The 23,368-nt window shown below is 48.5% G+C and overlaps 1 protein-coding gene across 2 annotated transcripts in view; it reads right to left on the bottom strand.

The window, feature by feature from the left end:
• BCL7A (BAF chromatin remodeling complex subunit BCL7A) overlaps positions 1-16,447 on the bottom strand; it is a 38,526-nt gene extending 22,079 nt beyond the window's left edge. Inside the window, exons 1-2 of one of the 2 annotated variants that reach the window (XM_051972728.1) lie at positions 16,144-16,447; positions 3,399-3,471 (exon numbers count right to left, since the gene is read on the bottom strand). In XM_051972728.1, coding sequence (XP_051828688.1) covers positions 3,399-3,471; positions 16,144-16,352 — 282 coding nt within the window. In that variant the 5' untranslated portion in view covers positions 16,353-16,447. Of the gene's footprint in view, positions 1-3,389; positions 3,472-16,143 lie in introns of both variants that reach the window. The other variant, XM_051972727.1, reaches the window with a different exon arrangement.
• Between the last annotated feature and the right edge of the window lie 6,921 nt (positions 16,448-23,368).

Below are 23,368 nucleotides of genomic sequence, written 5' to 3' on the forward strand. Positions count from 1 at the left end.
ATCCTTGTCTGCCTCAGTTCCTCATCTGAATAACAGGGATGATAAGAGATCCAAATCCCAGGGCTGTGATGAGGATCCAATGAATTATGGTAAAGCGCTAAGTGGAGAGCCCGGCCCCAGAAGGCGCTTAATAAATGTTGACTGACACCATGCTCCTCCCTTTACCACCTCTCTTCTTTACAATCCCTTTGTCTTCACTCCCACAGCTGAGCACATCATCCCGGCTGATCTTCATGACAACCCTGATGCTATGATTATGCTCGTTTTAGAGCTGGGGAAACTGAGGCAAACAAGTGGGACACAAAGGGCATGCCCATGGCCACACCAGCTCTCCGGTCTCTCGCACTCCGGCCAGAACGCTCACTGCTGCGCCACCACAAGCCCTCCAGGGGCTCCCACAGCCAACCTTATCCTAAGAGCTTTCTGACAGCTTCAGTCCAAGCACCTGACCCTAGACCTGGCCTCCCTCACCACCTGCAGGGGTTCCCTCTCACCCCAGGGTGGCGGGGTCGCTCCCTACCCATCCGGCCTGAGCCCCTCAGCCACACCCCAAGCTGTCACAGACGCTCATGGGGCCGCTGACAAGAGTGATTCCAGCCTCAGTTTGCTCACCTGTAAAATGGGGACAAACAAGTGAGCCTCCTTCCCAAGTCTGCAGGACACAAAATCAGGCGCGATTACCTCTGCGGCCGCCTCACTCTGCAAATGCCAGCTGTTATCCTTGCTGCCGACATTAATGCTGCCAGGACTACAAGCTTGGGGCTGCCCCAGGCCAGCGAGGGAAGGGGACACGGCTGGTCAATCGGCCCACAAGATTGATGAAGGGCTTACTGCGTTCCAGGTGTGAGGGATGGACACTCCCCGTCCACAAGGAAGCTTACAGAATGGGTCGAAGGCCCCCTGCGGCTGACACTGGGGGGGAGTCGGCATATAGTGGCTCTGGGACCCTCGGTTTTCTCATCAGTCCAATGAGATAACACCACCCGGGGCGGGGAGGTCAAGGGCAGCGGCACCCCAACCCCAGCTGCTGTCCTTGATTTACCTACTGAGAATGTTTTCCTTCCCTACCCCACTTAAAAGGGAAGGAAAGACCAACGTCCCCCTTGGGAGCAGGGGTGCGTCCGTCTTGTAATCTGCTTTCCCTGGAGAGTGGAAAGGGGTGGTGATGAGAGGGGCCCCTGCTACTGACAGGCTGGCCCCAGCCCATTCTCTGGGCAACCTTCTAGGGGAGAAGAACCACTCACTTCTCTTCTGTAGGAGAGCTTCCCCCCCAACCAGAGTGAGACACAAGCAAAAAGCCCCCAATGACCCAAGAATACCAGTTCTTAGAGGGCAGGGGCGTCAAAGTTTTGTCTCTGTGCTAGGCCCTGAAACAAATGAGCAACAAAAGAAAAGATAAATATAAAGAAAATTGCTTTGTGTTTATTTGTATAAACTTGGATGTTTATCAATGTAACTGATTCTCTGTAGTCTTCCCCAATAGAATATAAGTTCCCTGGGATCTGAGACTTTCATTTTTGTCTCTCTATTTCTTTTCCCCAACATAGAACCCAGAAGAGGCTGTTCAGTCATTTTTCAGTCATGCTGGGTTCTTTGTGGCCCCATCTAGGGTTTTCTTGGCAAAGATCCTAGAATGGTTTGCCATTTCCAGCCCATTTTACAGATGGGGAACCACTGAGGCAGAGTTAAGTGACTTGTCCAGAGTCACACAGTTAGTCTGTGTCTGAGGCCCAATTTGAACTCAGGAAGCCGAGTTGTGGTTCTGTGCCCTCTGGCGCCCTCTAGCTAGGTAGAATGTGGTGCATCCTTAATAAGGGACTGTATTTTCTTCTTCTAGCCTTTCCCCACCCTTGTTTACGGCCAGCTGCCTGAAACCTTCCAATCCACTGAATACCTGGCTCCCAGTTTTCCCCTCTACTTCATCCTCTGATGTCAACCCCCAGGCTTTGTGCATGCCCTTCGAGGCCAGGAAGTGGCCTGGCCCAGAGTCTGTGCCCCTTTTTAGACAGTGAACCCCTCTGGCTAAAGCCTCCAGATGCCTTCTCAGAAAAAAATGCACAAACCATGGGAGGAAAAGCTAACCACAAGATGAGCCCTGGCGTTTATAGAGCATTCTGACGTTTACAAAACACTGACGTGATCCTCACAACTACCCTGGGAAACAACAAACACAGGTGCGAAGCACATGATAATTATGATCTCATTTGACCCTCACAACAACTATGGGAGGTAGGGGCCCATTTTCCAGATGAGGAACCCGAGGCAGATAGAGGTGAAGTGACTCACCCAGCGGTCAGCATCTGTAATTTGTACTTAGCCTTCCTGACTCTGAGTCCAACGTTCTTTACAAATGTATCTGTTTTAATGTCTAAAATATTAAGTGTCAAGCTGTATGGCCCAATGGATTAAATAGTGACCCTAAAATCAAGGGGATCTAAGTTCAGACTGGGCCTCAGACACTTAACACTTCCTAGCTGGATGACCCTGGGCAAGTCAATCCCAGTTACCTTGCCAAAAATAAATGAATAAAATGAAATAAAAGGGTAACTACTAACAGAAACAATCCCCCAAAACACAAAATCTCTGAAGCCCTTGGCTATTTTTAAGATAAAAGGAGAGCCCAAGAGCAGAAAGAGTGAAAAGCAGGGTAAAAGAAGCTATTTAAATGCTTGCTGACTCGTGGGCATTCTGAGGGAACAGCCTGAAGCAAAGTGAGAAGGGGCCTTAAGAGATTTGTATCTATATTAAGGTGAGAAAGGCCCAACCAAGGGCTTTCGATTTTGCCCCGGGGCAAGCGGGCTTCTCCAAGATGGCCACCCCCTTAGTCCATTTAACTGGCTCCACACTGACTACAACAGTCAGGCTGGGTCACCCTCCGTCCCTAGGTAGGCCCCATTGCTGTAGAACCCCGACCCGTCTCTCTGCCCACATTGCAATGTGTCTTTGAGGCCATCTCAAACGCTGCTTCCTCCCCAAAGTTTTCAGGTCTTGCCCCTAATCTCATCTCAAACAGCCCTTGGGGTTTCCAGAACTTGCTTTTCTGTATGTAAAAAGTACAGTTTTCATTACTGGTCTTTGTCTTGGGAGGCCAGAAATAAGACAGCCTAGACCTAGGTGCAGGCAAGTCTGAATTTAAATTCAGTTCCTACTAGGTGCATGATTTCCTAGGCAGGTCACTTAACCAGGTTGCTGGCTCATCTGTAAAATGGGGGTCCCTGGAGCACCCAGGTCTTAGGGCTGCTGTGAGGGTCAGTACTACCTACATGTTAGCTATCACTCTCATTGATAGTAACTTTTACGTCATCCCCAGTGCTGAGCCCAGCCTCTTGTACCCACTGGACTCTTAAACACGCCATTGACTCTAAAGGGCAACAGCCAGTCATACTCACGTCATCTACCTTCGGCTCTGTAACGGGGACCCACTTATAGATTCGTAGGGACGTGTCGCCTACAGTCACCCACTTCTTCTCCCTGCAAATAACAGACAAAGAGATGCTGGTTACTTGGGGTCCTCCGGAGGGGGCTAGTGACAAGCAGAACCGCCTGCTCTGCCCAGAGTCCAAACTCCTCCTGGATGCCGGTGCGGGCCCTGGCCAGCGGGCAGTCCGCTGCCTTTACAGTTAATCCTGGAGGAATAATAGGCAATGACTCCGAAGGACTCCGAAGACCAGAGAGTCACTGACAGTCTGAAGCAGGCAGGACCAGGGAAATAACACGCAAGACTAAACAACATACACTGGAAGGAGGGAGAGAGCAAGTCTGAGCATGGAGCGATCATGGCAATCCAGCTCGGCCCAGAAGGAAACCTGAGAAAACCCGCCTCCCTCCCTTCACCGCAGAGGTGGGCAACGCTGCACCCAGGAGGCAGTTTTATCAAATGCTTTCTTTTTAAATCTTTGTTCCATGAGGGATGACTTACTTGGGAAGGGGAGGGAGAAGGGACAGTGAGGTAAAAATGAAAATTAAAAAAAATTAAACAAGGTTAAGCTTCTTGAAGGCAGTTTTTCTATGTAAACATCTAGTTGTATTGGATTGTCAGATGGTTCAGTGGATAGAGTACTAAAAAGATGGAAGTTCAAATCCAGACTGAAACACACAATAGATGGCTTGCCCTAAGCAATTCATTTAACTTGTGTGCCTCAATTCTTCCCCTGTAAAATGGGAATTACAATAGCATCCACACTCCTATCTCCCTAGGGTTGTTGTGAGGATTAATATCTATCAGGTTCTTAACTCAATGTCTGTAATAAACAATCAATAAACATTCATGAAGTGCCTACTATGCACCAGGCACTGAGCTAAAAGCCAGAGATTTAAAAAAAAAAAAAAAAAAAAGAGGCAAAATACAGTCCCTGCCCTCAAGGAGCTTACATTCTACAGAAATGACATGATAGCAACACAGATAGGAATACACAGTACCAGAAAGGTGATTTTTAAATGATTTCAAGAAGAATTAATAGCCTGGGGCAGGAGATACTAAGAAAAGACAACATGGAAGAAGTAGCCCCCAAGAGCCGGGAAAGCATTCCTGGCAGGAGGGCCAGCTTATGCAAAAGCTTGGAAAAAGGAACTGAAAAACAGCATAGAAGGAACAGTTATAATGTAAATTCAGATTGCCAGGATAGCTTAGAACCAGATGGGGAAAGGGTTAAGATGGGGGCAGAGAGGGGAAGTTTGTGTCTTGTTCCAAAGGCACAGGAAGCAGCATGGCCGGAGCTTTAGAAAAACTGCCCCTGGGAGCCCTGTGTGCCGGAGTAGAGGGCACAGAGCAAATTAAGGATCTGGGATACACCCGACCAACATGTTAATGCTTTGATCACTGATGTGATTTTCTGTTCTATGACGGGCATCTGGCGCATCCTCGAGCAGACCCCATCGGCCTGTGCCAAGAGCATGTCCTCTCAAGGGGCAGATGGTTGGCTAGGAAATGTAGGTGATAAAAACAAACAAAAAATGAATAAAACTCTACTATGATTAATTGGAGGCTCAACAATTTAATCCTAAAGAACAGCTGGGTCAAAAAACCAATCATAAAACAAAAGAAAAATGGCATCAGATAAAAAGCCAATATACCAAAACTTGGGGGATGAAGCTAAAAGAGAAGGGTATGTTGGGGAGGGGGAAGGGGGATTAGGTCAGCTATAGGGTGCCACAGTGGGTGGGGAAGGCTCATGTTCCTGGGTCCAAATCTGACACCAGACGCTCACTAGCTGCTAGAGCAGGTCATCTCCCCCATCTACCTCCATTTCCTCCTCTGTAAAACGAGCTGGAGAAGGAACTGGCTCCAGGATCTTTGCCAAGAAGACCCCAAATAGGGTCACAAAGAGTTGGACACAACTGAAACAAACGAACAACAAAAACGTGAAAATTATGAATAATTTTTAAAGGTATTATGATAGGAGGGTCAAAAGAAAAGGAAAGTGCTGTTAGAATTATTGATGGGCAGCCGGAAGGGGCTTTGGGGGAGCAGGAGTGTTCTAGCCTAATTCTCCCAATATTCTCTTCTTCTGGTTATCTATTCCACCCCCTCCATCTTACATAGGGAGAAACAGAGGCCCAGAGGGGTTAAGAAACAGACAGATAGGTAATAAAGGGGTGGGGCGAGACCTGGGGACTCAGGAGAACTGAGATGCAAATCCAGTCTCAGAGCTTTGCTAATTGTGTGAGCCTCAGTAAGCTTAGTTTTCCTCATCTGCAAAATGGGCACAATAGCACCCACAAAATGAGTTCAGCAAAGCGCTTTGTAAACCTGCAAGTACATACATCAGCTACGATTACTATGCCGACTGCATCATGACACATGACTGGGGGGAGGCCATCCCCCTGCAGCAGAGAACCTGGGGTCCTTTATCTGGGTCAGCAGAAGGCAGAAGGCCCTGGGCACCATGCCTATGGCAGCACTTTGGCAGAAACAGCCCTTAACCAGACCCAACTCAACTCACTTTCATTTGTCATTTGGGCAGGGACCTAAACAGAGGAGATTCAGCCGGAGCTCATCACTATTCCTGCTCCGGAGCTCATCACTATTCCTGCTCTCTGGGGTAGGAAGGGCCTGGGAACTGGGAGACCGGGAGGAGAAAGGGAGAGGGAGAGACAGAGGGAGAAAGAAAGAGAAAGGGGGGGGGGAGAGAAAAGGGGAATGAGAGAGAGAGAGAAGAACAGAGAGGAGAGACAGAGACAGACAGAGAGGCTTCGAAGCTCGGCTTGGCCCAGATCCTGATGCTTTATGAAGGGAAGCCCAACAGAGCCTCCTGGCTCAGGGGCAGAGGCCGCAGGGCCGCAGCCAGGTCAGGAGGAGCTGCTCTGAAGCTGCGGCTGACGGGTTCCGCGACCCCCGGTCCCAGAAGACCCAGCAGAGGCTGGCCAGATTCTCCAGGAAGGGGCAGGAGGACTCGGTGACCACCAGCAGGCAGACCCCGTGACAAAAAGAGCACATATCTGTCACTGGAGGGCGCCAGTGAAAGTTGTGGTTCCGGTGCCCCCTGGGGTCCTGCCACCTCTACAGCCATGGTTCTGTTCTAAATGGGGAAGGAAGAACAGCTCCATGGAAGGACTGTTATCTAGGGCCTCCCAGCAGCCCAGAGCCTGGCACGTTGTAGGCATCTAATAAATGCTTATTCCTTTCTAACTTTCCCTTCCCCAAACACAGGTCACTCTAACCCAAACACCATCAAATCTTCCTCAGGCCCTTAAAACAGATTCAGGCTGGCAGAGGAGGGCTCTAGCTGGGACACCAGGGTGCGGAAACAGGTAACATTTATAAGGAGATTCTGGGGCTTTGGCCAATCCAGTCATCATCCACAAAAGTGCCAGTGGGCACAGGGATAATCGGGAGGTATGAGGAAAGTCCGACCCTGGTCCCAGACCCAAGAAATTTACATTCTGAAGAAGAAGACGAGGTGAAACATTAGTTATATCTGAGATAGCCAAAGGGACAGCTAGTGGCCCAGTGATTAGAGTGCCAGGCCCGGGCCTGGGCAAGTCACTTCACCCTGTTTGCTGCCTCAGTTTCCCCACCTGTAAAAAATGCCAAACCCACTCCAGCATCTTTGCCAACAGAAGCCCAGAGGGGTCCTGAAGAGCCAGACGCAAGACATTAGCCCTCAGGGGGACGAGGGAGTCCTCCAACAGAGGCTAGGGTTTCAGAGGCACTTAGGAGGCGTTTCAGAAGAGGAAACGAGGTAACAGTGCCCGTAACCTGAGGTGTGCCCACAGCAAACAGTCTGCTACAGCCACACAGACACAGTGTCTGAAATGGGCGCCCGAATCCAGGCCTTCCAGACCCCAAGGGCAGCAGAGGTGAAGAAGAAAATTAATCAACTCAATCTGAGAAAGGACCCCCCTGCCCGGCCCTGCCTTGTCCAAGTTTCCAAACCAATTCAATGAGCGTTTATTAAGCACCTTCTACGTACCATAGACTGTGCTAAGACCTTTACAAATATCTCACTGGATTCTCACTACCACCTCAGGAGGCAGGTGCTGCTATTACCCCCATTTTACAACTGAGGAAACTGAGGTAAAAAAGGTCAAGGGACTTGCTCGGGGTCATACAGCTACCAAGTGTCTGAGGCTGGATTTGAACTCGATCTTTCTGATGGCAGGCCCAGGGCTCTAACTGCTGGGTCTGTGATTTTAATAATGGAGGAGATGCCCAGGAAAACGGCATTCAATCAACAGAGAGTCCTAGAGACCTGCCGGGAGCAGCGACATCAAAGTCACATAGAAACGAAGGCTGGCCACAGAGTGACCAAGAAACCACAATTTAACATTCTCTCTGCTGGGCTGCATTTCTGTTTGTGGTGTTAAATATTTCCCAGGTGCGTTTTAATCTGATTTGGGCTGATCTGGGTCCGGGACTGGGTCCTGGTTCTGAAGTTCCAGCCCCACTAGGAAGGTGCCACAAAAGCCAGCAAGGGTGGGATGAGGGCCTGGGCGATGGGGAGGGCCGGACTCCAGAACCGCTGCAAGTCACAGACACCCGCAAGGGCGCCTCCCCCTGCAGAAAGGCATAGATGGGGGGAGCCCTGTCACTGGCATCAGTGCCCTCAGGGAGACCTCCCGAGTCACTGAATCCAGCCTCCCTCCCCGTTAAAGAGGAAACGGAGGCCCACCGAAGGGAGGCAGTTTGTGCAGAGCCGCGTGGGTCACAGGCAGCTGAGCAGGCCTTTGAAACCACATCCCTCAACTCAAAATCCAGCCCCACTTCTGCTGCCTCGGGCAGCACAAAGTCCAAATGGCAGAGAGTTCTTAAAGATTAAAAAAGAACAAACAAAAAGCCCAAACTGACTGACTTAATTAGCTCCATTATTCAAAACATGCTTAAAAACAAAAACAAAAACAGTGACAACAAATTTAAAAAACACTCCCTAGAACAACTTTGGATGCTGCAAGTGAGAGTGACAGAATTTTCTCCTCTCTTTCTCTTTTCCTTTCTCTCCCCTATCAATTTCTTGTTCTTCTCTGTGTCCATCTTCTCTCTCTCTCTTCCCCTTTCTCTCTCCACTCTTTCTTGCTCCTTTCTCTCCCTCTCTCCACCCCCCCTCTCTCTTTCCCTTTTTCTCCTCACTCTTTCTTGCTCCTTTCTCTCTCTCTCTCCACCCCCCCTCTCTCTTTCCCTTTTTCTCCTCACTCTTTCTTGCTCCTTTCTCTCCCTCCCTCCACCCCTCCCTCTCTTTCTCTTTTCTTTTCTCTCCCCTATCTGTTTCTTGCTCTTCTCTGTGTCCATCCTCTCTCTCTCCCCTCTGTCTTTTTCTTTCCCTTTCTCTTTCCCCATCTCTCTTTCTGTGTCCTTCCTCTCTCTGTCTCTTTCACTCCTCTCTCTATCTCTGTCTCCCCTCTCCTTTTTCTTTCTCTCCTTTCACGATCTCATGATGCTGCCTGTTTTTCTTCCCTTTAAAATAACCATTAAAAGAACCAGCAAAAAGAACACACATTTATACAATTCTCCAGGGTCAAAGGGATCATTTATCTTAGAGCCATGTAGTCCAATATCATCTCCAATGCCCCCAAGGGCCCAGTGGAAAAACAAAAGTTCAAATCCTGCTGGAGAGACTTACCTCAATTTCCTCAATTGTAAAATGGGACAAAATGGGGTAGTGTTTGTAAAATGCCTTGCAAGCCTGGAAACCCTATATAAATACTAACTATTTTACCTCAAAAAACAAGTCATTTGACTACAGTCACTAGGGCAGAGCCTGGAACAGTGCCCAAGGCTTCCAATTCCACATCCAAGGCTCTTCAACATTGCCCCTTTCGATTAACAATGAGCTTTCTCAACAAACATCCTTGTTTATTAAGCAGTGTATTGTTGCCCTCATTTTTACAAAGGAGAAAACTGAGTCAGGCCCATTCAGACACAGGAAGTCAGCCACAAAGGCCAGAAAGTATCTGAACCTGGACCTCCCGGGCCCAAAATCCACTTCACCAGAGCAAGTCCATGCATTCCCCAATTACAACCCCAACTATTTAAGCCACAGGAGAAATCCACAAATATTTACTAATTAAAAAAAATGTTTTATTGATATCTTTTTGAAAAAACATCACCATAACTTGCCCCAGTATCCTTTTCTCCCCTTTCCAGACAGCTAGCCCATATTTTAAAAAGTATTTTTATAAAGATTTTTTTAAAAAGGAAAAGGAAAATAATCAGCTTAAATAATTGATACATCCAAAAAAAATCTGAAAATTTGTGCAATGGAATGGAATTCCATTTGGGTCATCCTATCTCTACAAAAGGGCAGGCTGGAGTGTGTGTGTGTGTGTGTGTATCTCACAGCTTTTCCATGGGGGTCAGACTTATTTTTCTAATTTTGGAATACCTGATTTGGATTTCTGGTGACTGTTCTTTTTATACTGTGTGGACTGTTTCCTCAGCTCCTCTAATTTACCTGCATCATTTTGGGGTTCTCTCTTCACCCCACATTCTTCCAGCACAGTCACATTCCATTCATTTACCACAACTTATTTATCCATTCCCCAGTCAATGGGCATCCACTCGATTTCCAATTTTTGCGAACACAAAAAGTACTGCTACAAATATTTTGGTGTAAAGGAGACCTTTCTTCAATAAGCATTTACTGATAGCCTACTGTGTGCCAGGTACCAGAGATACACAGAGAAACAGGAAAAACAAGTCCTTTCCTCAGGAAGTTTACATTCTACTGAGAAATACACCACATAAATTGCTGGTTAAGTATAAGATAAATTTTCTCTCTCAACAATCAAACTCCAAAGGGGGGATTGGAGGGGATAGAAAGAAACTTGATAATTTGAGGAGAGATCATGAATTATCAAGGGAATCAGGATTCTCTCTGAGAGGACTCCCCCCAATTTGGGGAGTTTGAAAGAGAAATAGAATTACCTCTGAGATCCAATATCAATTGTCATGTTTGTCCTTTAAAACCTTTCACAACTTTGATCCCTAACCCACTTTTACTATATATCATTCCTCTCGTGAAACCCACCTTTCTTTGCTACTCTACTCCCCCACCTCTGTGCCTTTGCAGATGGCTGGGTGGCCCTCCCCTTCCCCCAACCTTTTAAGAATCCTTAGTTTCCGTCTCCCAAATACCCTATAGTTATGTTGTTTAGACTTTTGTAATATTGTATGTGCTGTCTCTCTGGAAAGAAGGGGAGCTTCTTGAGGCCAGGGATCATTTCATTTTCGTCTTTATATTCTCTAGCACCTAATAGGTGTTTGCTGAGACTGAAGGAAAATAGGGATTGGAAGGAAAAGAGGGGAGCAGAGAGGGAGGAAGGAAGGAAAAGAAAGAAAGAAAAGGAAAGAAAGAAATGGAGGGAGGAAGGAAGAGGGAGAGAGAGGAAGGGAGAGGGAGAGAGGGAAAGAGGAGGAGAGGGGGAGAGGGAGAGAGAGGGGGAGAAGGGGGGAAAGGGGAAGGGAGAGGAAGGAGGAAGAGGGAGAGAGAGAGAGAAGGAAAGAAGGAAAGAAAGATAGATAGATTGTGGGGGAAGAATCTCAAGTGGCCAACTCCAAAGACCTGGGGAAATAACCAACAGAGACTTTGGTAAATAAGCCGGACCCAGAGAGTGACCAGAGCCTGAGACTCTGGCCTGGCTATTAGGAAAAGGGACGGGGCTTCAAGTAGCCAAGGCCTGTTTCGGGCAGAGAGCTGCCCGTGTGCTCCTGGCTGGCAGAGCTGGATGCCCCGAGTTTCCTTTGCTTCCCCTGAGTCTGGGCCCACGTGGTCAGCCAGGGGAGCCCGGTGACCGACCCCCCCCAGCCAGGAATCCACCCCCCATTCTCCGCCCTTTCATTCATTCCCCAAATCTCCAAAGCCGGAGATCAGAAACTGTTTCTCCTCCTGCCGTTTGGGGAGTTTATTTTTAAAGTCGCAGCCATGAGTGCTCCACGCCCGGCAGATGCTGCGGCAGTGTGTTACAAACACACGTTGCCAAATGCGCCCATGGGACTTGGGAGGAGAGCGCGCCGGGACCAGAAGGTTGGCTCCCAGGGAGGGGCAAAGGCCTGGGAGACCGAGGCCCCGGCAGGGGCCGAGAGGGAGGATCTGAGGCAGAAGGTCAGAGAGAGACCGAGAGGCTGAGACCGAGAGAGACGGGGGAGAGACAAAGGAAGGGAGAGCAAGCATTTATTAAGCACTTACTATGTGCCAGGCCCCAGGATAAGAGACAGGGGCAGAGACTAAAGTGGAAAGGCAGGGAGGTCGGAGGGGGAAAGACAAGGGCCGAGGCTTGGATGGAGAGAGCAAATTAGGCCAAGGGAAAGAGACAGAGAGAAAGAGACAGGGAAAGAGATGGGGAGAGAGAGAGACAGAGACAGACAGAGAGAAAGAGACAAAAAGGCAGAGAGAGAATGGGGGAGAGAGAGGGGGGGAGGGAGGGAGAACCAGGGGCAGGAGACAAAGAGAGCCGAGCTGAGACTGGGCCAGAGCAGAGACACAATCAGAGACAGAGTGGAGACTGGGGGAGGGGAGGAGTGAAAGAGAAGGAGAGAGACAGGAAAGAGACAGTAAGAAAGGAGGAGGGAGAGAGGGAGTCTGAGTCTGAGCCAAGAGGTCAAGGGTGGGGGAGAGAAGCGGGCGAGCAGAGGGCCGGAGGCAGGGCCCCGGGCGCAGGGCCAGGGCAGGGGCAGACAAAGAGCCGGGAACAGACGGGACCCAAGAAAGCTGAAATCCACAGACTCCAACCAGAGGCCCGAGGACCCCCAGGGGGACAAAGGGCCCCGGGCAGAAGGGGGGGGAGGGGAGGCATCGGGCCAGGGTGGGGCAATCGCACACAAATCACAAAGTCCAACCACGGGGTGAAAACACCAAAATCGAGTCCAGTGGGCACAACTGGCAAAACCCTGGGAACCGCCGAGACCTCCTGCCAGGCCAGGACTCCACCTGTGCTACTTCCTGAAACTGAGCACCTGAGAATGAGCCTGCTCTGCACCAGGCTCTCTCCCTGACCCCCAGGACGGCTGGGCCTCCCACCAAAGGGCTGCAGGAGCCCCCGCTCAGAGGAGGTCCTTTCCAGGAACAACAGCCTCTCTTGCCCTAAGTGCCCGTCTGACCTTGGCCGGGAGCCCCGATGCCGCATGACCCCCACACACAGACCTGCTGACTCAAAGAGAGTTCTGTGCCCCAAGAAGGGAATGTCATGGCACACAAAGGGGCTTTTCTTCCCCTGGCACTCCCAGGAAGCTTGGCCCTCTCCAAGCCTCAGCAGGGCCTTGGCCCTATTCATCCAGTAGTTCCCCAACCACTGGTTGCAGGATCCTTGAGGGGACCCCCCAGCCTGGGATTCGGAGTGGGAAGGTTCGGCCCTCCCCATCTCCAAGCACATCCCGGCCTCTACCTTTCCAATTCTTCCCCTCTGTTCAAAGCTCTTCTAGCAGCCCCTCCTGATCCTCCTCATGGACAGTGCTCTTTCCCTCCTGGAATTATCTTGTATTTCCCATCGACTCTAAGCTCTGCTGAGACGGGCACTTAGTGCTTGCCGAATCACAGGATGGCAGACTCAGGGCTGAAATCACCCTTGGAGATCGTCCAAGGGATCGGAGCTTGGAGCTGAAAGGGACTTCAGAAATCATCTATCCCCACCCCCACACCATTCTGCAGATAAGGAAACTGAGGCCCAGGGAATAGAAGTGAGGGGAACATCAAAGAGACAGCACAGAATGAGTTCCTAGAGAATTAGGTTTCGAGCTGGGCCATTAGCACCAAGTTAGTCCGACCCTGTTACCATCCAGGCGATGAAGTGAGGGGACCTCACTGACCCTGAGTCATCTGGACTGCACCGACCAAGTTCTCTGCTCCAATCCCAGCCGTCTTCCCACCATATCAACCCTGCCTCTTGTTGAAAGGAAAAGGAAAGTAGGGAACAGAGGTTGGAAACCCTAAAAAAAAATTCCTCTCCCAAAAATAGCTCCATCTGGCCTTCCCAGCCCCGAGAGCCAGCTCTGGGAACATTCAGACCCAACTCCAAAGGAAACGGGCCTGGGCCTGGTCCGGGGTACAGCTGTCTGCTGTTTATTTCCCGAATGGCCGACCGAAGGCAGCTTGGGCCAGTGCCACCCCTCTGATCTTTAACAGAGCCTTTCACAGAACCATTCTGCCTCTCTGGGGACCCCCGGCTCTTCTCTCCCTCATCCTCCAACCCACTGGAATTGGGTCTCTTCTCTCTCCAAGGGCTGGGCCACCATCTTGGTTTGTTTTTCCCTGCAGACATCTTCTGGTAGTGTTGCTCACCATCGAGGTTCTGGATTGTAGAGATGCCATTGTGAATTTGCAGAAGGAAATGGGTGCTAGGCCTTGCCTTGGAGACAGGAGAGCCAAAGGAGGCAGGTCCCTGCTGTGGAAGAGAATCGCGACCACAGCTTGCAGGCCCAGCAGCGACCAGAGCAGGTATTCCAGAAAGACCAGGACCCAGCACCGAGGAATTACAAACGCCCTCTCAGTCCCGAGCCTGGTTGGGATACAAACCACGCACCTTGCTCCCACAAAGGATGGCGATGGGGGGAAAAGAGTCTGGAGTAACTAGGCCCACTGGGGAAACTCATCTTCCCTCTCCACAAGGGTAACCAGACAAAACAGAATTGAGATAGGGCAGGGAACCAGCCTCAAACCCAGATCCCAAAACGAAATTCCAAAAACCCAAAATGACTCCAAGCCAGGCGGGAGAGGATGAGAGATCTAGCTCTGACCCCTGGATTAAGTCTAAGAGGAAAATAAACATTCCCCAAGTGGGCTGAACTCTGGGGTGGGCACAGAGTTGAAGTGAGGGCACCCCATCTGCCCTTGTGCAGGCAGCTGGTGAGCCCTGCTAGGGCGCTGAGAGTCTGATAAGTAACCAGCTGGAGCAGCTGTCAGCTTGCTGGGGCCCCTGACGAGTCCTTCTTCTGAATGGGGAGGGTGGATGGTCCACTCCATAGGTTTGTATGTGCATGCATTGAGAAAGGTGATGGGCTCGGGCTTCTGCCAAAGGAAACTCGGACTCCATTTCTTCCCAGTGGAGCAGTGACAGATAAAGGGATCCGGAGAAGGAAGACTTTTCTTGAGAGAAAACTTTCCCATCTGACCAAGCCATTAAATTATGCAATAGAAGGTTCTCAATTAGAGTCTGGTTTTATTTTTTGGTGTGTGTGTGTGTGTGTGTGTGTGTGTTTTAATCATTTTATAGGGATGCATTTCCGGAATTTGTTAATCCCGGAGAACCAGGGCTGTGAGTCAGAATGGACTGGAACAACCCGGCCGCCCCAGTCCTCCTCGCGGTTCTGAACATTCTTTGTCCCCTGGTACGCCAAATCAGCCCATTGTCCCGGCATCTAGCCACTCCGAGGCAACCCATTTCAATAGGAGAGCTCGGAGCACGTGGACGTTATTTTTTTTCTTTTTCTTCTTTTTTTTTTTTTTTTTGGTTGGATTTGGCTCAAGAGGACAACTACTAACTTCTGACAACCTCCGAGGGAGTGTAAACCTTCCAGTGTTTAGATATAGAGACCACTGGGACCTTAACGGGAGAGGAGACTTGAAAAAAATAACACTATCGCCCAAACTTGTCAACCAAACTAAAGTTGTCAGTTTGCGTGTTTACATATAGGTCAAAACATCCTGAAACATTAAGAGATCCATCCAGGGAACTTCTGGGAACACTCCTCCCTCCCAGCCCACAGGCCCAGGAGGAGGGGGCTACTAACTCCATGGGAAAGCAAAGTTGAAGCGAGGGACACGCGGGGAAGGCTTGCACCCAAGTGGGTTCGGCTAAAGCCGCACCCCCCGGCGTTTGAAAGCCAAGGTGGGGACGCCCACCCCACCTACTATCTCCGGCTGGGGCCAAACCAGCCCAAGATTAACAATAAGACAAGTTTCATTCCGAACCCGAGCGGCGCCTCTTTTTGAACCGGGTGGTTACCCCCCAAATAATAGTCTGAGGGGGTCAAAATAACCCCCGTTTCGACATAACACATCTTTTCCGGGACAAAAGCAGCATGTAGGACACGGGGCTGACGTTTCTTCAGACTCAGTCCAATTACAAGGAAATTGACGAGCCTCGCGCCCCGGCTCTCGGGGCAGAGAGGGGGCCCGGCTTTCTCTCTCTTGAGCTCGCTCGCTCCCCCTCTGAAAGCGCTAAATTTAAACGGCTCGCGCTCCGCGGCCCGGGCAGACTGCGGGGCGCCGGCGGGGGAGGGGCGCCCCCCACCCCCACCCCAGCGGCACAATGGAGCCCCAGCCTCCGCCGCCCGGCAGCTCAGCGCATCCCGCCCGGGCCCCGCCGCCGCCGCTGCACAAAAAAGCAGCTTTCATGTGACTCGCAGAAAACGAAATGGCTTCTGGGTCCAGCGCCGCCGCGCCGCTGCCTCCGCCCCGGGGAGCGGCTCCGGGTTGCGGGCTGCGGGCTCGCGCACGGCCGGGCTCGGGGCCGCCGCCGCCGCGCCAGGTGGGGTGGGGAGCAGCCCGAACCGCGGCGCGAGCGCACCTGGGGCAGCGCGCGGGCGGCGGCGGCAGCCCCGGGCTCCGGCTCGGGCGCCCCCTGGGCAGGTGACCTGGGCTCGGCCGGGCTCGCGCGTCCTCCCGCCTCCCCCGGGCACACTCACGCGCGCACACTCACACGCGCGCACGCCCGACCGGCCGGCTCGCTCGGTCCCCCTCCCCTCCCCCCCCGGGGGGGCCCGCCCCCCCTTACCATTTGCGCACTTTCTCGATGGCCGCCATGACCCTCTTGATATCATCTTTGGCCCGGCTCCTGGTCTCGGCTCGAACCGACCGGCCCGACATGGTGCTGGCTAGGCGAGCGAGGCTGCTGGAGCGCGCCCTGGCCCTTCTCGCGTTCCCCTCCTCAGCCGCGCACTCACTCGCACGCACATACACACACACACACACACATGCATGCATCCACACACTCACTCACACACTCGCACACATACACACACTCCCGCACGCACACACACACTCGCACACACACACATACATACACACAAAGCCTGCTGCCGCCGCTCGCTCCGGGCCCAGTGCGCAGGCGCCCAGCGGCGGCGGCGGCGGCGGCGGCGGCAGCAGCAGGAGGAGCAGCCGCAGCAACGGCGGCGGCGGCGGCAACAGCGGCGGCGGCGGCGGCAGCGGCAACGGCAACAGCAGCAGCAGCAGCAGCAGCTCCGGACAGCAGCGGCAGAGGCAGCAGCGAGCAGGGGCACCGGCCCGGGCTGCAGCGGCCCGGTCACGGGAGTGAAGGAGAAGCTCCCGCGCTCCGGGGACGTGCGCCAGCCAAGTTCTCGTGCGTGCGACGCCCCGGGGCTGCCGCATTTCCCTCCCCCATAATAAATACATCAATAAATGGGCATTATGAGGGCTTTGGGCTGGGAGGGGGTGGGTGACCCCCACTTCGTCCTGCCCCTTGCCCCATGCAGCCCTTTTTGACAAGGTCAACCGCAACTCCCTGCGCCCCCAAATCGGAGCCAACATCGCCGCGAGCTTGGGGGGGGGGGGGGGAGAAGAGGGGGAGGGGAGGGCCCGACGCGGCTGCACGCGGCATCTCCCACCTCCCGGCGCCCCTCTCCCCTCTCCCCTCCCCCCACGCCATCTTTCCTCAAAAGCGCCCGGAGCGAGCGCTTTCGCAGGCTCTGCTTTCTAGCCTCGGGATGCCTGCGCGCTGTGGGCTCTCCTTGGACTCGGGGGAAGCGGACTCGTTCTCTTCCCAGCTCACGATTGTTTGCATTCTCCGGGCAGTATTATTGCAAGTTTCCTCCGGGGCCTTTTCCACGTCTGGAGGCCGAAAGCTACGATCGTGGGACCTCAACTTCAAGTTGGAAATAGTTACAGCTGTTTGGAACCCTTTGTTTAAAGAGAAGGGCAAAGAAAGAAAAACTGCCCTTCTCTCCCCCACTTTATCCTGTTCTCGAAAGAGTGCTAACTGGGGTAATCCCTGGGCAAGAACTCCCATCCAGAATTCGTTACCTTGCTGTTTAAATAGCTTCTGAACCAGAAACACACACACATACACACACAGCTGGAATCATGAGCTGTGCTACGAACCATCGGCCAAGTATTATTGCCAGACAATTTGTCAATTGTCTCTTTCCACTGGAGATCTGTTTACTTTGCAGTAAACAAAGGGGAAAAGGGGCCGTTCTGAAATTTTTGCTTCGTGGCCCAGAATGTAAAGTTAGGTCAGTAATTGGAGTCGTTCAATGTTGAGAGGCAGTCTGGTCTATCAGTGAGAGTGCTTAGAAAGGAAATCTTTGGCTTCTGATCAGACACTGACCCCACCAACGTGAGGAGCTTCAGCTTTAGGTGCTCACAGCTGGGAGGGAGATGCAACGTCCTTGGGTCCAGCTCCCTCGTTTTAGAGATAACGAATCCAAGAACGAGGAGAGATTCGTGATTTTTCCACACTGCATTATATAGGGGCTTGCTTATCTTGCTGTTCTTGATTTCCCCATTTGGGAAAGCAGGATTAACACCAACCGTGGTAATGGAATGCATTCTCTTCCTCACCATCTTTTGTAGATTGTAGCTCCATTCAAGGCTCATCAGCTGAGTGCCACTTCCTAAAAAAGAACCCTCCTGATCCTCCCCCTTCAACCCATGAAAATTAAATTTAGTTTTCCCTTATCTGGTTAGATGTTCCACCTACCCTCCAATTCCCAAAGTAATATAAGCTCCTTATGTGCAGAAAGTGTAATACTTTTGACTAATACCAGTGGCTAATACTAAGTCCATCTGGTACATTTGTTCAGTCATTTTCAGTCATGTCCCACTCTTCACGACTCTATTTGGGATTTTCTTGGCAAAGATACTAGTATGGTTTGCCATTTCCTTGTCCAGCTCATTTGATAGATGAAGAAACTGAGGCAAATATGCTAAAGTGATTTGCCCAGAGTCACACAACTACTAAATATATGGGGCCAAATTTAAACTCAGGTGTGCCTGACTCCAGACCTGGAGCTGTACTATATAAATATCAGTTATTGCCTAGGTAGTAATATCAAAACATTAGTATGTTAGAAGCAGCATAGAATTTCCTAGATTTGAATCCAAAATCTGGAGTTATCTCACTCCCCCAGCCCTATATCCAGTCTGTTGCCAAGACCTGTGCAATCACATCTTTCCAATAGGCCCCCTTCACTCCCCTGACATGCTACCACTTCAATCCATGGGCCTTCTTGCCTCAGATCTCTCCCTACTCCAACTCATTCCTCATTCAGTCACCAAAGTAATTTCCCCAAAGCACAGGTCTGATCATGTCAATAAACTCCAGGATCAAATATAAAATCCTCTGTTTGGTGTTCAAATCCCTTTATAACTCTTCTACTTTTCAATTCTCTTACAAGATATCTTACTCTCCACACATGTACTCCTTGATACAGTGACAATGATATCCTGGCTGTACCATGAACAAGACACACTCATGTTAGACCTCTAGTATTTTTTCTGGCTGTTCTCTCATTCCTAGAACACTTATCTCCACCCATTGATCTTCTTGGCTTTCTTCAAGTCCTAACCAAATCCTACCCTTCTACAGCAAGCTTTTCCCAACCTCTCAATTTTCTCGTGCCTTTTCTCTCATAATTTCCCATTTATCCTATATATACCTTGTGAGTGTTTGTTTATTTATTTTGTATGTTTTCTTCTTTATTAGATTGTAAGTTTCTTTAGGACAGGGCCTGTGTTTTCTTTTGTATTAGCCAGCACTTATCACAGCACCAGATTAAGTTTGTAGTTGTTACTGCTTATTGACTACCTGTGTGATTTTGGAAGGTCACTTCTGAGCTTCAGTTTCCTCATCTGTAAGATAAGGCTGTTGGGTTAGATGATCTTTAAGGTCCCTTCGAGATAGATGAGAGATATAAACAGATAGAACTTGGAATCACCCATCCTTAGCTTCCCCTCCACGACTTATATCATGGATCACCAAGCTCCCTCAAGATATTAGTTCTTTTTCCACTCCCATGCTATAATAGTTTATATTTACTTATATATATGCTGAATAGTTCCTGTAGAATGTAAATTTTTTTTTATTTTAATAGCTTTTTATTTACAAGTTATATGTATGGGTAATTTTACAGCATTGACAATTGCCAAACCTTTTATTCCAATTTTTCCCCTCCTTTCCCCCACCCCCTCCCCTAGATGGCAGGATGACCAATACATGTTAAATATATTAGAGTATAACTTAAATACAAAATAAGTATATATGTCCAAATCATTATTTTGCTGTACAAAAAGAATCAGACTCCGAAATATTTTACAGTTAGCCTGTGAAAGAAATCAGAAATGCAGGCGGGCAAAACTATAGGGATTGGGAATTTGATGTAATGGTTCTTAGTCATCTCCCAGAGTTCTTTCGCTGGATGTAGATGCTTCAGTTCATTACTGCTCCATTAGAACTGATTTGGTTCATCTCATTGCTGAAGATAGCCAGGTCCATCAGAATTGATAGTATTGTTGTTGAAGTATATAATGATCTCCTGGTCCTGCTCATAGAATGTAAATTCTTCAAGGACAGGGACTGCTTTGATTTGTGATTTAATAATATTCTCAGTATGAAGCTCAGTGCCTTGAATACCAGTGAATGCTTTAAAAATTATCTTAGGGAGGGGGAATTGAGGGAGGAAAGAAAAAAATTTGGAACCCAAAATTATATTTTAAAAAAGAATGTTAAGAATTGTCTTTACTATGTAATTGGGAAAAAATAAAATTTACTTTAAAAATACCACATTGAATTGAGTTGAAGGTGTTTGCAGCTGACAGTGCTACATGTAGGGACAGGAGAATGAAATGTAAGCAGTGAAAATAAAATGGTTAATTAAAACCTTTTGGTCCTGGAAATCCCTGGAAAACTTGGAAAGATGAGCAGGTGCTGACTCAGGTTCTTAGAATTCATAGAGCTGAAATCTGCCATGAATTTCTAACTCTGGTGAGTGGCACATGAATAAGATATATTCATACCCATCAGCTTCAAGCGGAGCAAAATGGCAATGAAACATCTGGCCTTTTGGGGGATCCTTGGAACCCTGTGCAGTTTCATATCTAGACAAAAACCCTTCTAAACCCTCTTTTGACATAATAGGATGAAGGGAGAATGAGGCTTCAAACAGCTGAACCAAAATTATCCTCTTTTACTCTGCCTGATTTCCCACTTGAAAAAATATTCCCAGTTCACCTCAACAGTGCCCAAAGAGATGTTCATTTGATGAGAATTATACAAAAGAAGTATCAGATATTATACAAGGAGATCCTAATGAAACAGGAACACTAAATAGCAGTGTTATAAATACTACAGAAATGTGCTATTCCTTTCTTTTAGGGAGAAGGTGATATTGTGGTATCCTTAGTTACCACCATCTCTTTTTGACCCCTATGTACATCCAAACAAGATTAAGAAAGACAAGGATGACAAAATGGGGAGGAACACAGGACTGGAAGAGTTTCCTTGGAGAAGCTATCTCTAACCTGTGTGGTGGCCAATATCCATTCGACTCATCTGAAGGGTGAAGGGACATAAGAAGGCACAGGTGTTCAAATGTTATATTGGCCAACTCCCAGTGGCAATTATGACAATCACTATCGAGCTATTGCATCACAACTACCAAAACCTCTAAGTAGAAGGAACTTCAGAGACACCCTTAAGGCTTGGTATCTTATCTTAGAGTTTGAGTTTCCTGAAGATAGATTAAAGTTGAAGATTTTTAGTAATGGGGAATTCACTACCTTCCAGAACAGCCCCATTCTGCATTTATACTTCACTATTTCAGAGGATGTATATAATCACTCCCTTCAATGAAGCAGAGCACAACTCATCCACATCTTTTTTTAAATTGTATTTTATTTTTCCAAATACATGCAAAGATAGCTTTCAACATTCACCTTTGCAAAATCTTGTGTTCCAAATTTTTTTGCCTCTCCCTCCCTCCCCTCTCCTCAAATCAGCAAGCCATCTGATGTAGATTTAACATGTACAATTCTTCTAAACATATTTCCTTATTCATCATGATGCCAAGAAAAATGAGATCAAAAGGGAAAAAACATGAGGGAAAAAACCAAGCAGATAACAAAAAGGTGAAAATATTATGTTTTGATCTACATTCAGTCTCCATGGTTCTTTCTCTGGACGCCAATGGCACTTCCCATCACAAGTCCAATCACATAATCACATAATCTTGTTACTATGTACAATGATCTCCTGATTTTGCTCATTTCACCTAGCATTAGTTCATATAAGTCTTTCCAGGCTTTTCTGAAATCATCTTGCTCATCATTTCTTATAGAACAATAATATTCCATTCCATTCATGTACTATAACTTACTCAGCTATTTTCCAAGTGATGAACATCCATTCAATTTCCAGGTCCTCGCCACTACAAAAAGGGCTGCTACAAATATTTTTGCTCATGTGGGTCCTTTTCCTGAACCAGGTCCTTCTGTCCTCATCTTTCTGAAAATCCTATACATGGGATCCACTCAAAATGCTGAGAACCTTTTTCTAGATCTCTTAGCATTGCATGTCTAGCATTGATAACTAAATTTACCAGCTGCTATTATGCAATTCAATTCTTCAGCTTTTTATGAGTAATATTTCATTTAATTCTCACAATTAAGGAGGTACAAACAAGGATTCTGGGAGGGTGAGGGCTTGCGGAGCTTCAAATAATATGCAAATGACTAAGACAAGAATTTAAATCCAAGTCTACCATTCACTTTGCACTAAACCATACTTGTTGCATTATGATGTTGCCCCAGCCATGCTTCCCTTTTTATTCCTCTCTTCTGCAGCTTCCTCAAAGTCCATCCTTTTCACATCCCTACCTCCCCAAATCCTCCTTTACCAAACTTCCAGTTCTAGAACCATGAACATTGAGAAATAAATGCTGCCATTGTCCATGGATGGGTTGTATCAATCTATTCCTCTATGCCTTCATTCACCATTCTTGTAAACTTTGTGGAATAAGTGCCCCTCTCTAGTGACTATGCCTTTATCAGAGTGGCTCCCCCATTAGACTGTAAACTCCTTGAGAGTGAAATTTCATGACTCTTATTCATATTGCGTCACTGAAATAATATTGTTGTTGGGCTCTTGGGCCCTTGTTTCAGGAAGAAATTTAGGGTAATTAAAAGCACTGAGCATTTCTCCATTCCTTTCCTCCTACTCAATTCTGGGCTTAATTCATTTTCTACCATAATATTTATCCAAGTTATGTACAGATGGATCTGTTCTATGGGATTATTCATCCTTGCCATATAACAATCTGGAAAACAGGCATTTTTCAACCACTTGATTATTTCCTCTGTGGATAGTCAGGCCAAACAGTATATAGGGTAAATGTAGGAGTCATTGAGGGGGATCTGCATTGTTCCAGTGCAATCAGCACTGCTGTCATCTGAGAAGATGACATCTGGAGGCTTTGCCATCTTTAGGGAACCCTGCTTCCATTTGGACTCATCTTTCATGAGAATGGCAGAAATATCTTTGGTGAATGTATCAATATTAACGAGAGACAGCATGGAATAATGGATAGCTGGAATCCTAGTTGAGTGACTCTGGGCAGATCACATTACCTTGTCTGTCTCAGTTTTCTCATCTGTAAAATGAGCTGGAGAAAGAAATGGCTAACCACACCAGTATCTCTGCCAAGAAAATCCCAAAAGGAGTCATGAATAGTGGGATACGACTGAATTAAAACAAAAAAAAAGTTATCTCCATAGTTTTATCTCTTTTAAGGAGATTTCATGGTTTTTACACATGGACAGATACCTTTTTGGAAGAAGAGCCTTTAAGGCAATGGTTTGGCCTACCAAATAATTTTTTTTTCCTTTTCAACAAACAAAAAGCGCAGTAGTATAAAATGAGATTTTTTTTGTGGATGTTTATTCTATCCTCCATGTTCGTGTTCATATGCTATCTGCTTTTTGCTTGT

The sequence above is a fragment of the Antechinus flavipes genome, chromosome 1, assembly GCF_016432865.1.
Source record: "Antechinus flavipes isolate AdamAnt ecotype Samford, QLD, Australia chromosome 1, AdamAnt_v2, whole genome shotgun sequence".
NCBI classification, from domain to species: domain Eukaryota; kingdom Metazoa; phylum Chordata; class Mammalia; order Dasyuromorphia; family Dasyuridae; genus Antechinus; species Antechinus flavipes.